This window comes from Trachypithecus francoisi, unplaced genomic scaffold (genome assembly GCF_009764315.1).
Source record: "Trachypithecus francoisi isolate TF-2019V2 unplaced genomic scaffold, Tfra_2.0 Lachesis_group0, whole genome shotgun sequence".
NCBI classification, from domain to species: domain Eukaryota; kingdom Metazoa; phylum Chordata; class Mammalia; order Primates; family Cercopithecidae; genus Trachypithecus; species Trachypithecus francoisi.
The window spans coordinates 132,209,679-132,230,746 of NW_022681453.1; the positions used below are offsets into that span (position 1 = coordinate 132,209,679).

The window sequence follows — 21,068 nt, forward strand, 5'->3', positions numbered from 1 at the left end:
GCTGCCAAAAGGAAAATGGTGAAGGAAATTCTTTTTTACTTGCTGTCACTGCTGTAGTTTTTAAATGCATGTGTTAATTCTCCATGGTTTTGTTTTTTAGTTGAATAGCACTTGTATTAGCAGATGGTACTTTCCCTTTGTACCTGCAGAGTAACATCTCACTTTAGCAGGCAGGGATGGGTGTCTATGTGTATGTGTGTTTGTTGTCCTCATGAATCCGAAGATAGAACTGAGAGAGACTTTGTAGTCCGTCTTCCTGTCTTCAGTCAGAGTCATATTTAACCCACATATGCATCAGAATAACTTCTATTTGAGCCTTCCACAGTGAGTTCCTCCAATCTCCTTGGTAACTCGTTTCAGCATTTCCCAGCTACCTGGCAGTAAAGCAGACTAGCTGAAAAAAAAAAAAGTCGAGAATATTTTGTTTTTCTGTGCATCAAACAGGAGAAGGAAGGGAAGGACATGCTAATAAGAGAACAGCTTGAACAAAGGTGCTTTGGAGAAATTGGGGAAAATTCAGGCCCATTTGAAGAACAGTAATTACTCTTGTTTGAACAGGACTATGATGTCTTGAAAGTTCATGGCTTTGAAATTCCTTTTTATTTTTAGTCTACTGGGACATTGTGTAGTTCATTTTCTTGTTTCAAGGAAATAGCAATAAATTAGCGCTACGTGGATTTAAACATTTCTCAGAATCAAATGAACTAAGTGAAAACCATAGGAATGACCTTTAAATCTTTCATCATTCTTACTGTTCAGTAAAAATTTTTATTTCAATTTTTTGATAGTGGACATAATCTCATTTTCTTCATATATACTATATGTACTACTTTTTTTGTGACATGCTATTATCATATACTGACAAACAGAATCTGGTATTGTAATTTATTTTGATGCATATTATATTCAAAGTCTTTTTGGCTCTGCTTGATCAGTTACATAAAATGAAAGTTGCCATAGTTGGCAGTGTTTTGAGATTAGTAAGTAGGCTTGATAATTTTAACTTTTTTACCATAATAATTTTTTTAAATGCCTATCTTTGGACATCATTTTTCTTAATTGTCATGCAAATTATGAAAGTTATTTTTATGATAGTTAATAAACTGTGTCTTAGTTGTTTCCAGATAACATAGACTGAATGATGGCTGAACATGTAGTATTTTATCCCTCTGTTCTCAAACCTTTGCTTCCAGATTACCTGTTTTCATTAGTGTTATCTCTCTCTCTCTCTTTCTTCTTTTTTTTTCTTATGGACTTTGCCTTCCTTCCTTTCTCAAATTCTTATTTGTGATTTTTTTTTTTAAGTCTCAGAGTAATTTGATAACAAGAATTTGATAACTTGTTTTCTTCTACAATGTACAAATAATAATTACTTTTAAACATTTATTTCTCCCTTTTAGACTTTTGAAGATTTTAAAAATGACAAACAAGCTGTGGAATATCAACAGCGAATTGTGGATATTTTGTTGAAAGTAAGTATTCAAAGAATACATGTCTTTATATGATACTTAAGATAGTTGAGTTGTTTTATAGCAGGTTATAAAATCTTGTTAAGTGGTTTCTTGGAATCATATCTTAAAATTTTATTATGGTGTCTTTGTCCTCAAGAGCTGAATTAAGTACTAATCATTTATTTTAAAAAATTTTTAGTGTATGTTAGCTTTAGACTGGGGACCAGAATAGAGAGCACTACTGTGAGAAAGGCACATGGTGATAATTGCTATATTAGTATGATTACATGTAATAATAGCGACTAACTTCTAAGTGCTTTGAGAAAACAATGTGAAGAATCTTCCTCTGTCTCATATCAACTTCACTTTGTTGCTAAGGCAGTGCCGTATTCTGTCATGGCACTGAGATGCTGGATGACACTTAAGACTGATTTGAGGCGCAGAGAAATGATCATCCCAGTATAAATCTAATTAGATTCAGCAGAAAGCTATTTTGAGATTGATGCTGTTGCTAATGAAGAATGCAGGGAAAAGTTCTTTTCTTTTCCGTCTGCATGACTTCGGGCAGGCCAGTTTTCTCTTGTAGTTGAAAGCTTAGAGTTTTTATTTTGTTCATTTGACTGTAAAATAGAGTTTTCTTTCTTTTAATGTTGAATTATTTTGGACAAGAGACCAGAATTAAGGTGTTTTCTAGTTGTACATAACATCAAAATACTACATTTATACTCATTCTGTATAATTTCCAAAGCATTTTTATATACATTATTTCTTTTGAGCTATCAGTTAATATTAATTTAACCTTGTAAGACAGGCAGTGATGATTATGAGAACAGGATTGCTAACCTGTCAGATAATGCCAGTTTGATTCAGATGGCTAATATGGAAAATTTTCACCTAGATTTATTCCCAATCTTGTCCTCCTTTAATTTGTGATCTTACCTTTCTTCTACCTGATATTCTTCTTGTGGCTTCCTGTTGGTCATTTGGAGTTAAGTTCTGCTGTGAGTGAGAGAAAACTCAAAATAACAATAGTTTAATTGTGATGGGAATTAATTTTTCTCATAGAAGTCTGGAAGTAGGCAACCTGGTCTAGTAGAGTGACTTCATAAACTTCTCAGGGACGCTGATTCCTTCTGTCTTAGTATTACACTTAGTATATGATTTCTGTCTTTCCATCCAGAATGGCTGCTGAGGCTCCTGCCATTACCTCTGCATTCTAGCCACGTAGAAAAAAATGAAGAAACAAAGAAAATATTCCCTCTCCTTAAGGAAGCTTCTTAAAAGCTGTGTAATACAATTCTGTTTGCACCATATGAGGCCCCTTAGTTGGTGGGGGAGATAGAGAAACATTGTCTGTATTCTTGGTAACCATGTGCTTAGCTAAACATGAGCGTTCTCCTCCTCCTCCTCCTCCTCCTCCTCCTCCTTCTCCTTCTCCTCCTCCTTTCTTCTTCTTCTTTCTTCTTCTTCTTCTTTCTTCTTCTTCTTCTTTCTTCTTTCTTCTTCTTTCTTCTTCTTTCTTCTTTCTTCTTTCTTCTTCTCCTTCTCCCTTCTCCCTTCTCCCTTCTCCCTTCTCCTTTCTTCTTCTTCTTCTCCTTCTTCTCCTCCTCCTCCTCCTCCTTCCTCACCCTCCCCCTCCCTCCTTATCCCTCTCCCTCTCTCCTTCTTCCTTTCTTCTTCCTCCTCCTCCTCCTCCTTCTTCTCCTCCTTCTCCTCCTCCTCCTTCTTTCTTCTTTCCTCTTTTTCTTCTTTCTTTCTTCCTTCCTCCTCCTCCTCCCCCTCTTCCTCCTCCTTTTTGAGACTGAGTCTTGCTCTGTTGCCCAGGCTAGAGTGCAGTGGCACGATCTCAGCTCCCTACACCCTCCACCTCCTGGCTTTGAGCAATTCTCCTGCCTCAGCCTCCAGAGTAGCTGGAATTAGAGGCACCTGCCACTGTACCCAGCTAATTTTTGTATTTTTAGTAAAGACGGGATTTTCACCATGTTGGCCAGGTTAGTCTCGAACTCCGGACCTCAGGTAATCTGCCTGTCTCAGCCTCCCAAAGTGCTGGGATTACAGGTGTGAGCTCCTGCGCCCAGCCTTGAGGAGTTCTGTTTCTAAGGAAGGAAGACTAGATGTTGGAGCATAAGTAGTAGTTTCTGCCATACCTGTCTAAACTGTTGAATATTCATGATCCCTCTATATTTTCTGGTCCTGACTAGGTCTCTATAACTGGTCCCTTCTCTCATCCACCTCGTCATCCTTCCCCACACACCTTGTATTATGTACCCTCAACCATATTAAATTATTAGAATTCACTAGACTCTCTGTGGTGTGTTGATGGTTTATGTTCTTTGCAAGGGTTTTCTTTCAGTCTGTCATGCCTTTTCCTTTCCTTTCACTGACTGGCAAGTTCCTAATCATTTTCCAAGACTTAACTGAAATATCATCTATGAAAAACTCCTTTGAACGCTCTCCCATACATCTAGGTTGATTAGTTGCTCCTTGTCTGTGCTCAGGCAACACTTTATGCTTCAGTTAGCACACTGTAGTGTCATATTTACATATTTTCTTATCTGTCTTATCTAGACTTGAGCTTCTTGAATGTAGAGACTGAGGATTATTCTAATTATTATTATTATTATTATTATTATATTTGGTCATTGTTTTAGCCTGCCTAGAACAGATCCAGCACAATGCCTGTAACGCAGTAGGTGTCAGGTAAATGTAAGTTGGTTAAATTGCAATTTGAGTTTAAAACTATACTAAGTTAGAAGAGTGATCCAAATGAAGAGAAAGCTCCACAAGTACTTGACTATTCCTGTTGGTGACTTGCCATTCTTGTGTGTTGTCTTGATAGTGTTTACCTTGGGTCAGTGAAGAATGAGCTTTGGAGATTATTTTTCTCATTTCTAGTGCTAGAGATGTGCTAATTGGTTAAAGTGTACTTGTGAGAGAGCCAGTGAGAGGAGGAGTATAGGCAGTGACCAGAGAACAGGCCAATGGGTGTTAGCATGTGTGCTGAATGGCTGCAGAGAGGAAACATCTATTAATTTGTGACTTCTTACATTACCCAGAAAATTTGTAAGCATGGTCTCTGAAAGAGGCCAAAGGAGAAATGGAAAGGAAATGGCCTTTTGTAGGATGATAACCAATTAGACACTCGCTGATGTGATGAGGGAATTTATATATATATATATATGATCGAGTTTTTATAACTTGAAATACCCACATACTGTAATAATGAGTATGCACTTGGCAAGCGATGATTACTGGACTAAAAGCAGAAAGGGTAAAAGAAAGGGATGTGAGAGGAAGTAGGTCAAAAGCTAGGGAATGTTGTATCATGGGAGAAATCTGGTGCTTTATCTTTGCGTGGATGATGGAAGGAGGGAACTTGGAACTTTTTGATAGATGTGTGGGGGTACTATACCCTAATTTGTTGTAGAGTTGCCCCCATGAATTCAGCTTGCCCAAAACAGTACGTGGTCTTCCCTCCCCCACTTCTGTATTCTCTCTGTTAATAGCATCATTATCCCACCTGCCAATCTGTCCTTTTTCATTGCTCCTTGAACCACATGGTTGCACGCCTAGGAATAATTGTCCTGTCCCCACTCTCTCTGCCTCTTTCCATTTTCATGATCACTGCCCTACTTAAGAGCCCTTTGGTCTCTCCCTTAGACTCCTGCAGTCGCTTGTATCTTGCTCTCCCTGCCTTGTGTTTCTTTCTTTTGTTAATTTTATGCCATGCACTGCTGACCGGATAATTTTCCTAAGCGCAGTACTGGTCATAATCAACCCCCCTGGTGGAACACATTTAGTAGCTCGCCAGTTTTCTATAGAATATGTTCCAGATTCCTTAGGAAGACATTTGAGACCTCATCTTCCCTTTTAATCTATTGTTTCCCTCTTCCTGCATGCTGCTACATTCTAATAAATATTGTTGTTCCCCCCAACAATTGTGTTTTTCTGTGTCCATGATTTTGCTCTCTCTTCTCTTTGCCAGGTTTGACTTTTCTATTGACATTTCCCCTTGTCAAAATTTCTGCACGGGCTTTAAAACTTAGCTTAAAAGCTATTCTTCTCATTTCTTTTCAAATTCCCTCTCTAACCAGTTGAATTAAAATTTTCCAGTGTGCTTCTGTAATCATTTGTGCCTTTATAATAGCAGTCATTATATTATGCCTTTTGTTTAAGATGTGTCTGTCTTTTCCTTCTTGTTCCTAATTTTCTTAAAGACACTTATAGCATCTTACACATGGTGAGTACTTAGGAAATGAGAGCTGAGTTAAAGCCAGAGGAATGACTATGATTTGATAACCGTGTGTGTTGTAAAAAGCCTGTTATACAAAACCATGTCTTCAAGGAACTGCTTGATACAAGGCCGAAGCACTTCATTGGTCTGTGTGATAGCTAACTTCTTTGGGCTACCTTGACTCTCAGGTGTCTTACTCTCAAACCTCAAAGCAGCTCTCTTCTTCCGTTGTTGATGGACAGATTTTTAGTAGGGCTATTTAAATTTAACTGTACAAGACCAGCCTGGCCAACGTGGTGAAACTTTGTCTCTATTAAAAATATAAAAATTAACCAGGTGTGGTGGCACACGCCTATAGTCCCAGCTACTTGGGAGGCTGAGGCAGGAGAATCACTTGAACCCAAGAGGTGGAGGTTGCAGTGAGCCAAGATCATGCCATTGCACACAAACTTGGGCAACAGAGTGAGACTCCGTCTCAATAGCAACAACAAAAAACTAGTTGTAGAAGGGTTCTCTAAGAATTCCTGAGGGAAACATGATTAATATTTCTTTGAAATACTACAATTTACATCTCTACCTCATTATCAATTCAGTTCTCATCCAAATTGTGATAGAAATCGGCCAGAAATCACTGAAATGGTTTCAGAGTATGCAAGTAGTTGTGCTTCTTCTAAATGGCGTTGAATTCAACTGTTGCACAGTCAATAAAAGAATCTTTTTATGAGTCTTCAGTAATGAGGCTATCCCCTTTTCTAATTATATATTTTTTTGCATCAAACCAGATGATGTATTGAATAAATGGTCTCCTTTGCTCCTCAGGTTATGGTGGAGAATTCAGACTTTACCCCCTCACAAGTAGGATGTCTCTTTACCTTCCTTGCTCGGCAGCTTGCAAAGCCTGACAACACCTTGTTTGTAAACAGAACACTTTTTGATCAGGTAAGTGTCTAGCAGTGAAAACTAAAAGGTTTTTTCCTGTTTACTGTGCACAGTTCCCTGGATTACACTGTTTCCTGATGTGACAGACTATTGGGTAAATACCTTATCAAGGAGAGACCTGTTCAGGTTTTGGATCTAAATTGAGGGGTATGTGTATGTGGGTGTATGGGTATGTTTTGTGGAGACTGGTTTATAGAGATTGTGTTCTCTCAATTATTCTGTTGCTCTGAATTGCCTAGAATTCTTTGCTCAAGAGTTTCCCAATTTAAGAATCTCCCCCATCTCACAGGTAGTAAGAATATTATGACCATCATCTGGAGAAGAGATTACTTTTGTAAAATCTCAATTTACTTACAAATGACTTTGAAGGTATCTTGTAATCCCGCTTAAATGTCTCCTATTTTTCCACAGGTGGCAAAGAAAATACTTTTTGTCTGGAGAAAGTAACTAAAAATGACTAGCATTTTTTGAGCACTTCACAATGTTCCAAAACCTTATGTGTGTCTGTTACCTTAGTCCTCTCAAGAGCTCTAAAATAGGGACAGTTATACTCCTTTTATAGATGAGGAAACTAAAGCCTGGAGAGATTAAGTAATTCATGTAAGGTCATACTTAGTAAGTGTTATTATTAGCAGTAAATATTAAGTCTTAATAGAGTTTGTGTCCAAATTCAAGTGGCCTGACTCCTAAGTTCATGCTTTGCTAGGTCCATGGTATCATATCAGGAAACTTAAAGTTAAGGTATATAGACAACACTGCCTTATAGTTATGTTTCTTTTCTCTCTCTCTCTCTTTTTTTGAGACAGAGTCTGGCTCTGTCGCCCAGGCAGGAGGGCAGCAGCATGATCTTGGCTCACTGCAACCTCTGCCTCCCAGATTCAAGTAATTCTCCTGCCTCGGCCTCCTAAGTAGCTGGGATTACAGGCGCATACCACCACGCCTGGCTAATTTCTTGTATTTTTTGTAGAGATGGGGTTTCACCATGCTGGCCAGGCTGGTCTTGAACTCCTGACCTCAAAGTGATTCGCCCTCCTCAGCCTTCCAGAGTGCTGGGATGACAGGCATGAGCCCCTGCGCCCAGCCTCTTAGAGTTATGTTTCGAAAGAGTAAAGAAATACGTACACAAGGGCTGCCTCAACCTCCCAAAGTGCTGGGATGACAGGCATGAGCCGCTGCACCCGGCCTCTTAGAGTTATGTTCTCAAGAGTAAAGAAATACGTATGTAAGGCACATATTAAATTGTTAGCATACCTGAACCTGATGTTACATATACTAGGCTAATCAGTTGGGAAGGTACCCTATACCTGTGGTATTTGTTTTGGCTGGGTGTGAATAAGTTGGTTATTTGAAAGGGTAGTTATTACTTTTATTATGAGAGTATTAATGTCTACATGCTGATATCAAATAAAAAATACTTTTTCTTTGGCCAGGTCCTTGAATTCCTTTGTAGTCCCGACGATGACTCCCGACACTCTGAAAGACAGCAGGTATGAACTACTAGAACTCTATTTGCTAAAAAATAGGAAAGAAGAATAAGCCAGAAAGAATTCTTCTGTGCTAGACCTCACTACACATGAGGGGCAATGACTTGTGCCAAACCCTAATACGAAGTTAGAGTCAGTGGGAACCAGAAAATAGAGTGGATGGTTGTTAGGGTACATGTATAAGAAGCTTATATCAAACTAAATTCCTAGGTAGACTGGATCTGTCTTGCATCTACCATGACATCAAAGAAACTACTTCATCTTCCCCTATTATGTGGCAACAGCTAGGACTTCTTGTACGCTGCATTCCATTGGCATCATTAATCTGGTAACTACTGCTAGCTGCTGTGGTCCTGAAACAAAAAAGCTACAGGGTCCTGAGTATTGACATACCTAACTTTGAGAGTGCCCTAAAGCCCCACTGCATTAGAGCTGACCATTCTGGAGACTAGAATCCACCTGTCCCTCCACTAATTATTGTGAGACAGTAACTGTTTGAGTACCACTTCTTTTTATTCATGCCACTTTCTTGAAGTTGCCTTCAGGAGTAGGATTCTTTAAAAAGCATACCCACCATAATTGTGGGCACTAAAAGAGTCAACCCATTTTGTATTGATAGCCAGATTTTGTCAGGCAAGTAAACTAGTAAAATTAAGAACCATGAGAGCTGTGCGGAAGTATGGTTTTATGGCACTGTGGTAATCATACACAGCTGGGAAGTTGAGACTACCGGATAGCAACAGTGACCCCTTTATCTGCACAGCTATGGCGCAGTGACTACTGCAGAGTATCCTAGGTCAGAGAACAGCTGGTAAAATTTTGGTTGTCTCTTAAATTTTATTGAATACAAATAGTAATATGGGCCCCCTCATTTCAGCTGCGTAGTGTGGTAAAAATTATTTATATGAGCCCCAATATTTTTGTTTCCTTTTTATTGTGGTAAAATCGACATAACACATAATTTACCATTTTAACCGTTTTTAGGTGTATGCATCAGTGGTATTCACATTATTGTACAATCCTTATCACCATCCATCCCCAGAACTCTTTTATCTTCCCAAACTGAACTACCATACCAATGAAATCGTAACTCCTGCTCACTATTTTCTCCTCCCCACTCCTTAGTAACTACCAGTCCCTATGAATTTTACTACCTTAGGTCCCTCACATAAGTGCAGTCATACAGTATTCATTCTTTTGTATTTAGCTTATTTCACTTGGCAGAATGTGTTCAAGGTTCATCCATGCCACAGCATGCATGTATCAGATTTTCTTCCTGCTGAATAGTATTTCGTTGTATGTATATACTACATTTTGTTTATTCATTCATCCACTGATGGACATTTGGATTGTTCCACCCTTTGGCTATTTTGAATAGTGCTGCTATGAAAAGCCATAATTTTTAAAAAATTAACATATAAACATGGATACCAGCTGTGGGTAAACGGATTGTAAAGAACCATAAGACATAAAAGTGAGACAAAAATTCACTTCTTGAAAGAATATATACGGACATTTTAGCTTAGCAGAGAGTCAGCTCAGTGTCTCATAGGGCTTCATTCGTAAACTCTGTGGCGTTCTTTCCATGTTTGAAAAGCGGAGCCATTTATCTTTTTATAGGGCTTAAATGCAGTACGATCAAGTTTATAATGTCAGTCTAACCCCTTCCATATGTGACAGCAAGCCAAAATATCATCAACTGAGAATACAAAAGAAAAAAATTAGAAGTTATAGTCTACATGGCTGAATGCACTCTTAAAGAGCTAGTAAATTCTCCAGTGTTTTTACTCATTTATTTTTAAATGTTCAGGTCCTTTTAGAATTGCTGCAGGCTGGAGGCATAGTTCAATTTGAAGAGAGTCGCCTCATCCGGATGGCAGAAAAAGCTGAGTTGTAAGTTGTTTTGAGGCGTATATTAGTTTGCCATAGAAATATTAAATTACATTTCTCTAACTTAAAGCCCAGTTTATTGATGCATTGCTGCTTTTTTAATTAGGAAAGATTATACAAATAACAAAAAACTAAGTGTGAAGTTTTTGCCTTTTAATTGAATTCTAGAAATTAGTAAAATTTGCAGAAATCGATAGGGCAAATATGAAGCTTTTATGTAATTGTTTAAACATAACCGTGAAATAGCAGTCTTATGATGTTTTATTTTAAATTTTTCCTTTAATATTTCCATGTTTCATAAATTTTTTATGGTTACCTTAGCTGTATTAGAGACAATGTAGTATTTGACATAGCAAATAAGAGAATATCACATTACTACTTATCTAGTATGCTGTATTTATATGATGTAATTCTGAACTTTATGTAAAATTTTTGTAGATTATCAGTGTCTAACATATTCACTATTTCTTATGTGATACATTATTGCTTTAGTATTTCTTTTGTATTCAGCATTGAAATTTCTTATAATATTTAGCAGCCTCTTGAACCTGTAGTTAAAGGAGTGGCAGATATTCATCTCCCTTAGATATTCACTGTAACTTTATTTAACAGTAGAAATCACATCTATTATATTAATTTTCCTTTTCTTTCTTTTGAGACAAGGTCTCCCTCTGTTGACCAGGCTGGAGTGCAGTGGTGTGATCATAGCTCACTGCAGCCTTAACCTCCTGGTCTCAAGCAGTCCTCCTGCCTCAGCTTTCATAGTAGCTCGGATGACAGGCACATGCCACCATGCCTGGCTAACTTTTAGGGTTTTTTTTTTTTAGAGATGGGGTCTTGCTATGTTGCCCAGGCTGATCTCAGACTCCTGGTCTCAAGCAATCCTCTTGCCTCAGCCTCCCAAAGTGCCTGGCATGAGCCAGGACACTTGGCCCACTTTGCCTAATACTAACCTGTGTGCCAGAGCAAATGTCTTAAAACCTGCCTGTTTGGTACACTGAAGTTTTTCCCTTTACATTCTAGCTATCAAATTTGTGAATTTATGTATGAAAGAGAACACCAATATGACAAAATTATTGATTGCTACTTACGTGACCCTCTGAGAGAGGTGAGTCGAGACACTGCTTTACCCTTTTTTCTTACCCAGCTTTCCCTCTTGTTGAGTACAAATAACTGTTGAGTAGAAATATTTGTGCATGTGTATGAGCCAAATGTACATTGATAATTAAAACAGATATAGTTCTTGCAGTTTTGGAATGTATGATTTAGTAATGGAGACTGACAATTAACAAAGCCAAATATGATTACAAATGGAGATAAATGCTAGGGAAGAGAAACCGAGTGCAACTTTAGAGGATAATGGGGAACTGACTTATACAGAGTAGCCAGGGGAGGAATTTCAGAGAAAGTGACATATAAACTGAGTTTTGGAATCTGAGAAGCCCGTGAAGGAAAGAGTCAAGAAGAGTGTTCCAGGATGGGAAACTGTATATGCAAAAGACCTGAGGTGGGGAAAATTGACATGTTCAAGGAGCTGAGTAGAGATCATATAGATGACGTGAAATATAGGTGGAGCATAATAGACAAGGGCAGGAGTGGTTTGAGCTGGAATTGGGAATGTGGACAGTGGGATCCCCAAAAGCCAACGTGTGATATTCCTTCATTAGGTCACTGAAGATTAATAAATTGAAACCAAAATTAATTAGAACAGCTTTTTGCTTCTAAGAGTCTACCCTAAATTTTAAACAATTACCCTTTCTTTTTAGGGGCAGAGTTTTCCATCAGTTAACAATCTCCAGATGGTTTTTCATCTTCAAATGATAGGTGTTTACCAAGACTGGTAGGGACTAAATCTTGAGTGAGTGAATGAATAAATTATATTGTCTTGTGCTCTTCAGGAAGAAGTCTTTAATTACATTCACAATATCTTATCCATTCCTGGACACAGTGCAGAGGAGAAGCAGTCTGTATGGCAGAAAGCAATGGATCATATTGAGGTACCGATGTGCAAAACTTCACACTTCACCATCTGAATGGTCATCTAACCCAAGTTAACTTTATGCCAACTAAACAATGACATGTATCATATTAAGTTGATTTAATTTAGGGTTAAAATGTTTTTCATGTAATTATTCTACCTCATATTTGTATTCATAAAGTCTGTGTCACACGCAATCTATTACATCATGACTTCTGAAACTAGCCCATGTTCAATCAGCTAGTGACAAACTAGTATTAGTGCATTTTTACAAAGTTCCTAGAATGATTCTGAGAATACTACTTGTCCTTTTTTCCTAGTATGTGATGGGTGCCATACCCTCCAATCATCTAATGGATTTTTAGAAAAATTACTGCAATGATGTATTTCTCTTCCTTATATAACAGGATGATGATTCTGACCTAGCTGTGGTCAACTAATTCACTGATTTTGTTGATGCCTGCTATTTTACAGAGGATGCAAGTGTTCACTTCTATTGAAACAAAAAGTTCTTATTAAGAAACAATGCTTCTAGTTATACAAATAGACTACCTGTGTGATGAGGGCTGTGATCACAATGTGTTCTGAAATGGGACCCAAAAATCACTTCTTACTTGAGTTTCCTTATGTTCATAACATACTCCTTACCCCAGAATCCAAAGAACTAGCAGTTTTGTTGAAATCTATTATTATTATGATTTATGTTATTTTATCTATTCTATTCTGTTTATTTCTGATTATTGAAAAAATAGTAAGAAAAGAGGTAATCCTCTTTTGGAAATAACATTTAGACTGAGGTAATCCTAGTTTTGGAAATAACGTTTAAACCGAGGTAATCCTAGTTTTGGGAATAACATTTAAACTGAGGTAATCCTAGTTTTGGGAATAACATTTGTATCTACAGAGTTGCTCTTGTTCTCCTCATAGCAAGTGTCAGGTGGTGGATTTAGAGATGTAGTAAAGATATGATTATTCAACATGTTTGAACATTTTTTATAGATACGAAAAACTATAAGAAAGGATATGATGTGGATACTTTGTTTTAGTTCCTGAAGGTTGTAAGGTTTAGAAAGATCAGAGGTGTGAATAGCATCTTCTTGTCAAGTATCTGACATGAAAGGTGGTATAGCCAGTCATGAGATATGTGGTCTGAAGTAATTTCCACACTGCTGTATATAGGATTGAGAACATGGAATATATTATTTAGTGTTGTTATATTCCTGCTAACAACAGATGAATATATCATGGCAGGATAACCCAAGAAGTCATTCTCTGATTTTGTGTTTTATATTTTTTCTCTTTAATCATTTAGTACTCTTTTTCATCCTCCTCTTCAAGTCTCCATGGTTATATTATGGTTCAGTTCTCATTTCACCTCATCTGCATTATACAGTGGTTTGAGCACATGGATTCCAGACATCAAAAATGAAGCCACATCTCTGCATTATGTGAAATGTGATAAATTAATCAATGAGCAAACAGATTACTCAGTAAAAAGCTCAAGCTGGGGAAGCAAGAAGTATTTCTGCTGCACAGTAATTATTTTTGCTGACTAGTTTTTCCCACATCTGCATATTTTTCACCTTGAACTTTTTAATATCTCTTAGGGCCACAATGACAGGTGTATAAACTTTTGTTGAAGGACTTCTATGTCTTCAGTAATGTAAATATAATCAACATTAAATACATAGGACAAAAAGTCATAATGAAGTTTTCTGACAAGATACACTTAGTTTATAGCTTAGTGGTTCTTAACACATTTGGGGCTCTACACTGTTTCTGAGACTCTAATGAAAGATTTAGTCTTATGCCTCATTATTTTGCACATGTACATGGATATTATGATTCTGTTTAAAGTTTCAGGGATCTACAGATCCCTAAAAGTCTTTCTTAGATGACAAATCTCTGGTTCAGATGGTTTTTTGAATATGAAAGGTTTCATTAGATTGTGTTGACATTTTATATTTTGAAATTTATAAAACATTCAAAAAAGTACGTAAAACACATATACAGCTTAATTAAAAATTAAAAAGCAACCATCCCAGGTCCTGAACAAGAAATATTATATTTCTATACCTCAGACTTTTCCCATGTATTCTTTTCTGATCACAGTTTTTTTCTTCCGCCCTTCCCCCATGTAGCCATTATCCTGGTTTTTGTGACAGTTTCTTACCTTTTTGTATGCTGTTACTACATGTGCGTGCATCCCTAAATATATGTTTTTGTTTTGCCTATTCTTGAACTTTGTGAAAATGAAATCGTACTTTATTTTCTTATTTTTGCCCAGTATTTTGTTTGAGAAGATTGTACATTTTGTTTTATGTAGCTACAGTTGATTTTTATTGTATAGTATTCCATTTTATAAGTATATCACAGTTTATCCATTCTACTGCTGCTAGACATTTCAGTTGTTTCTAGTTTTAATTATTAAGAATAGTCTGTTCATAATCATTCTTTTATGTGCATCTTGAGCACAGCCACAGACATTTCTCTAAGGCAGTGATTCTCAGTTTCATCCCCAAACCAACATCACAGCATCAGCTGAGAATTTGATAGAAATGCAAATGCTCCACTTCACACCTCCTGAATCAGAAACTCGGGGTGAGGCCCAGCAATCCCCTAAGTTATTTTGATGTATGCTAACTCATAATCTCTGCTCTAGAGTGTATAATTGCTAGTTAGTTGAGATTAATATTTTCAATTTCACTGGATGCCAGCACTATATGAGAGTTCCTATACGGACTCTATATCCTTAGCAAACTTTAAATCTTTCCCGATCTAGTGGATGTGTAATGATATCTAATTATGTTTTACATTTACCTTTCCTTAATTACTAATAAGATTGACAGCCTTTTCATATGTTTATTGGGCATTTAAGTTTTCTGTTTTGTGAAGTGCCTGCTGAAGTTTTTTGCCCACTTTTCTGTTTGAGTGTCTCATACGTACTGCTTTGGAAGATTTCTTTATGTATTGTGGATGTTAGTCTTTTATCAGCAATATATTTTGCAAATATCTTCTCCCGTTCTGTGGCTTTTCCTTTCAATCTTTTTGTGTTTTTTTTAAAGTGGTCAAAATAATAATTTCCCCCCTCCACTTTATGTCCTGCTTTCTTTCTTATTTCTTTTTAAGCTTTGGCTCTGAGTTCCATCTGAAAGTAATTTTTGTACATAGTATGAGATAGAAGTCAAGTTAGTTTTTTAGAATACAGATGCCCAATTTCCCCAGCAGCAGTTATTTTTAAAGGTTGACTTTTCCTGTTGCTCAGCAATGCTACCTTTGTGATGAGTATATCAAGGATCTATATGCGTAGTCTGTTTCTCTGGTCCTTCTGTTCCATTGGTCTGTTTGTCCATCTCTGCATCAGTACCACACTATTTTTAATATTGTTGCTGTATAATGAGTCTTGATATCTTTAACAGAATTTTGTCTATTATTGACTTTTGATTCTTGCAAATACATTTTAGAATCGGCTTATTAAGTTCCACTAAATTTTTTTTAACTTTGTGATTATGACAGGCATTGCACTGAATCTATCAATAATTTTGAAGATAACTTGCAGTCTTTACAATATTGAGTCTTCATATCTGTGTATGGTATAATCCTTTAATATCGTCCTATAAAGTTTTATTTTTATTTATTTATTTTTTTTGAGACAGAGTTTTGCTCTTGTTGCCCAGGCTGGAGTGCAATGGCACAATCTCGGCTCACTGCAACCTCCACCTCCCAGGTTCAAGCGATTCTTCTGCCTTAGCCTTCCCAAGTAGCTGGGATTGTAGGCATGCGCCACCAAGCCTGGCTAATTTTGTATTTTTAGTAGAGATGGGGTTTCTGCATGTGGGTCAGGCTGGTCTCGAAGTCCCGACCTCAGATGATCTGCCCACCTCAGCCTCCCAAAGTGCTGGGATTACAGGCGTGAGCCACCACGCCCAGCCCCTATAAAGTTTTATAATACCCTCTGTGGAGACTTTCCATCCTTTGTTTTCATTTTGTTTGTTTTGTTTTGTTTTTCTGAGACAGAGTCTCACTCACTGTGTCGCCCAGGCTGGAGTATAGTGGCACCATCTAGGCTCACTGCAACCTCAGCTTCCTGGGTTCAAATGATTCTCTTTCCTCATCCTCCCTAAATAGCTGGGATTGCAGATGTCACCACTACTCACAGCTTATTTTTGTATTTGTAGTAGAGACAGGGTTTTGCCATGTTGGCCAGGCTAGTCTCAAAGTCCTGACCTCAAATGATTCACCTGCCTTGGCCTCCTAAAGTGCTGGGATTACAAGCGTAAGCCACCATGCCCAGCCCCATTCTTTGTTATATTTACTGTCACAACTTCATATTTTTAATGCTGTTGTTAATGGCATTTTAAAAAATTTCATTTCTGCAGGTCACGGTGGCTCACGCCTGTAATCCCAGCACTTTGGGAGGCCGAGGCGGGCAGATCATGAAGTCAGGAGATCGAGATCATCCTGGCTAACACGGTGAAACCCTGTCTCTACTAAAAATACAAAAAATTAGCTGGGCATGGTGGCGGGCACTTATAGTCCCAGCTACTTGGGAGGCTGAGGCAGGAGAATGGCATGAACCTGGGAGGTGGAGCTTGAAGTGAGCCGAGATGGCGCCACTGCACTCCAGCCTGGGCAACAGAGCAAGACTCTGTCTCAAAAAAAAAAAATTTCATTTCCAACATAAGTATGTTTGCTATAAAGATTTTTATGGAAGTTTTCTTCTATTTCTAGTATGCCAAGAGTCCTCATGAATGGATTTTGAATTTCATCATGTTTTCTTCCTTATTCTGTTTTTGTGTTACATTTTATTGATACTAAACCAACCTTGATTTTTGCAGCTAAGTGCAACTTGATCCTGATATATTATTCTTCTTATACATTGCTGAATTTCATTTTTATTTAGGATGTTTGTATCAATATTGTGGTTCAGATTTATCTGTAATTTTGTCCTACTGGATTAAAACTGGGTTTAGTTATCAAAATGTTAGTAGCCTCATACAATGCACTGAAGAATTTTTCTTTTTTCTGTTCTCTGTTGTAAGAGGTTTAGTTAAGGTTAGGATTGTTTCTTCCTTAAATGGTTACTAGAACTTACCAGTGAGGCTATTTGAGCCTACAGTTTTTCTTTTTTTTTTTTTTTTTTTTTTTTTTTTTTTTTTTTTTTTTTGAGACGGAGTCTCGCTCTGTCGCCCAGGCTGGAGTGCAGTGGCCGGATCTCAGCTCACTGCAAGCTCCGCCTCCCGGGTTTACGCCATTCTCTCGCCTCAGCCTCCCGAGTAGCTGGGACTACAGGCGCCCGCCATCTCGCCCAGCTAATTTTTTGTATATTTTAGTAGAGACGGGGTTTCACCGTGTTAGCCAGGATGGTCTCGATCTCCTGACCTCGTGATCCGCCCGTCTCGGCCTCCCAAAGTGCTGGGATTACAGGCTTGAGCCACCGCGCCCGGCCTGAGCCTACAGTTTTTCATATGGAAAGTTTTTACTCATTCAGTTATTTTAATAGTTAAAAATCAAATCGGGGCATACATGGTGACTCATGCCTGTAATCCCAGCACTTTGGGAGGCCGAGGCAGGATGATCTGTTGAGCCCAGGACTTCCAAATCAGCCTGGGCAACATAGCCAGACCCCGTCTCTACCAAAAAAAAAAAAAAAAAAAATCACACCAGGCTATTTCTTCTCAAGTCGGTTCATTAAATTGTACTTTTAAGGAATTTATTTTGTTTAAATTTCCAAATGCTTGGCGTAAATTCATTCATCATAGCTTATTTTTGAATGTCTACAGATCAGTAACAGTGTCTCCTTTGTAATATTTAGTTATACCTTCTCTCTTATTAGGAGTATTGCATTAAAATTATATAAACTATAGTTATTTGTGGCAGCTAATTATTATGAATCTACAAGTACTACCTAACATGATAATTACGAGATACATTGTGAATGTTGCAGTCATAGAGGCTTGTCTGAGTTTTATTTAATAATACACTATTTTGGTCTACATTTGGTCTTTGTGTTTTAGCCGTGTATCATGGTTGTGTTTGATCACAGTGTCCCCACAGAGAAGGTGAATTGGAAAGGTAGAGTATTAGGTGACAGAAACCAAGTAAGAAGAGAATTTTAAAAAGAAAAGGATAGCCAGTAGTGTCCAGGAAAGTCCAAGGGGAGGTCAAATTACAAGTCTTATATTTGACAAATAGATTTTATTAACAATGTTTGATTAAAAGTGGTCAACATTTTACTTTCATGTAAAATTTAAGACCTGAAGTTTGTTTCTTAAAATGCTTGCAGTTTCTAAATCCACTGGTCACCAGAAGTAAAGTTTTAAAATTCTTAGCCAGATAAATTACAACTATACTTTCTCATTTCTTCACGTTATTACTTTAAGCTCCAGAGTGAAATGCATTGACAGGGAACTTGGGAAGCTTTTGTTCCGTTTCTCCTGCAGATATCATGGCTGAAATCCAGAATCCTACAGTGCTTTCATTTTCTAAGAGTTCTGAATTACCTTTCTTTAAATTAAATTTTGATTTTTTTTTTTTTACATGACACATTTCTAATTTTGCTCATTTGCAAAGTGCCCTTTAAATTGAGGCCCTATATCAAGGTCTGCTGAAATGCAGTATGGAAGCTTGCGACTGTATTGAGGTAGGTAATCATGCCTCACATCTGTGGATATGCTGGTTAAATGACCAATTAAAGATGGCTTTGTCTTTTCCTTTAACTCCAGGAACTTGTGTCCCTGAAGCCCTGTAAAGCTGCGGAGCTGGTTGCCACCCACTTTTCTGGACATATTGAAACGGTCATTAAAAAACTTCAGGTACATATTGCAAATATATATTGGGGAAAAATATCTAGTGGAGAGACAATTATTAAATCTTCACCTAAGAAGTTTTGATTATAGTGATTTCTTCAGTTGATATTTATTAGCAGTTTCTATTAGGTTGGTGCAAAAGTGATTGTGGTTTTTGCCATTTCTTTAATGGCACAAACCTAATACCATGTGTATGTGCGTGTGTGTGTGTGTGTGTGTGTGCAGTTGTGTGATGATCTCTTAGTTTGGAAATGAGGGAGTTGATCTTTGTGCCTAACAAATATGAGGTTCAGAGAAGCATTTCTGGAACTATAATGTACTTATTCTAGAAATCCTAATCCAAAAATCCTCTCTTCCCCCATTTTCTTTTGCTGTAGGATCCACAACCCTGTTTTCTTTTTTCTTTTTTTTTTTTTTTTTTGATACGAAGTCTCACTCTCGCCCAGGCTGGAGTGCAGTGGCGTGATCTCCGCTCATTGCAAGCTCCACCTCCTGGGTTCACGCCATTCTCCTGCCTCAGCGTCCCAAGTAGCTGGGACTACAGGCATCTGCCACCACGCCTGGCTAATTTTTAAAAATATTTTTAGTATATTTAAATATATGTATAAAATATATTTATATTTTATACATTTAATTTTTTGTATTTTATTTTTTAAATATTTTTAGAGACACAGTTTCATCATATTAGCCAGGATGGTCTCGATCTCCTGACCTCGTGATTCACCTGCCTCGGCCTTCCAAAGTGCTGGGATTACAAGCATGAGCCACCGCTCCTGGCCCACACTGTTTTCTTTGAGATTCATATTTATTCAAAACTTCGTCATCCTGAAATTGTGCTGTTTAGAATTTTTCTTGGAAAATCTTAACTAGAATGCAGCTGTATGCGTGGTAAATAGTTAGAAGCTCAGTTGGAAGTACTATTGAATGCACTATTTAAGGTATTCCACTTACCACTTACCATGGCAGTGCTGATGTTGAGTTTGCTCCCTGTCATTGTAGCCACAAGTGATAGAGGCAGGGAACAGGACAATGACAGGGACTTGAAGCACCACCCAGAGTCCTCAAGTGACATTAATAGTGATTGGGAATAGCTGTGCAAGCAGGAAATCAGAACAGTGAGTAGGAGGTAGCTGGCATGAGAGACAAAAACATGGAATTCATTCATTCAGACACTTAGTGCAGCCCTACTCTCTAGCAGTGTGCTAGGTCCTAGGGACAGAAATAAGAATACAACCTTTTCTTAAATTTTGCCTCTGGAACAGAGAAGCACTTGCATAATTATAGTCCAGTGTTGAAAGAGCTACACTAGAGATATGTGAAAAGTGCTGTAGGAACAAGAGAAGAAGAGTGTGATGGATTGCAAGAAAGACAAGAATGCCCAAAGATCCCTAACCCGGTCTTGAATGCCTAATGTCAGATTTCCAAGCAGAGACTTGGGCAGGGCATTCTCGATAAAAAGGTTCTGGGTATAAAACGCCTTGAAGGCATGAAGCAGCATGCATGTTCAGAGAACAGTCAGGTCTGTGTGAAGCACGACGTCATGGGGGTGATGGTGGAAGTAGCATTAGATTAAGCTATTAGTGATAGGCTGGAGGGGAGGAGCTAAACTAGAGGGGTGGCAAAATACAGCTTGGAGACAAATGCGGAATGGTTTCATATGTGATGCTATGAAATTTAAACTGTCTTCTGTGTACTGAGAATTATTGGGTTTTTTTTCTTTTTTTTTTGTGACAGATTCTGGCTCTGTTGCCCAGGTTGGAGTGCAGTGGTACGATCTCGGCTCACTGCTACCTTTGCCTCCTGGGTTCAAGCAATTCTCCTGCCTCAGTCCCTGAGTAGCTGGGATTACAGGCGCCTGCCACCACGCCCGGCTAATTTTTGTATTTTAGTGGAGACAGGATTTCACCATGTTGGCCAGGCTGGTCTTGAACTCCCGACCTCAGGTGACCCACCTGCCTCGGCCTCCCAAAGTGCTGGGATTACAGGCGTGAGCCACCGTGCCCGGCAAATTACTGAAGTTTTTTAAAGCTAAAGAACAGTATCATTAGATCCATTTTACAGAAAATTAACTTTGTATAGCAGTGGGGAGAATGGACTGGAAAGGAGAGCGAATGGAGGAGAGAGACGGTCTAGGCAAAAGATGGAGAGGACTAGCACTAAGTCAGTGGCAATTGGAGAGGACAGGTTTAGGACATTTTTGTAAAGTAAAATGTATAGGGTCTGGAAATTAGTTGAATGTGATGGGAGGAGTTAAAAACAACTCCCAGATACCAGGCTTGGTTG

At 38.0% G+C, this 21,068-nt stretch overlaps 1 protein-coding gene across 4 annotated transcripts in view; it reads left to right on the plus strand.

Annotated features, from left to right (window-relative positions):
* VPS8 (VPS8 subunit of CORVET complex) overlaps window positions 1-21,068 on the plus strand; it is a 263,256-nt gene that overhangs the window by 106,278 nt on the left and 135,910 nt on the right. For all 4 annotated transcript variants that reach the window (XM_033211937.1, XM_033211939.1, XM_033211938.1 and 1 more), the window contains 7 exons: window positions 1,401-1,472; window positions 6,505-6,624; window positions 8,055-8,111; window positions 9,919-10,001; window positions 11,022-11,106; window positions 11,897-11,995; window positions 18,702-18,791. In XM_033211937.1, coding sequence (XP_033067828.1) covers window positions 1,401-1,472; window positions 6,505-6,624; window positions 8,055-8,111; window positions 9,919-10,001; window positions 11,022-11,106; window positions 11,897-11,995; window positions 18,702-18,791 — 606 coding nt within the window. The remainder of the gene's footprint in view (window positions 1-1,400; window positions 1,473-6,504; window positions 6,625-8,054; window positions 8,112-9,918; window positions 10,002-11,021; window positions 11,107-11,896; window positions 11,996-18,701; window positions 18,792-21,068) is intronic.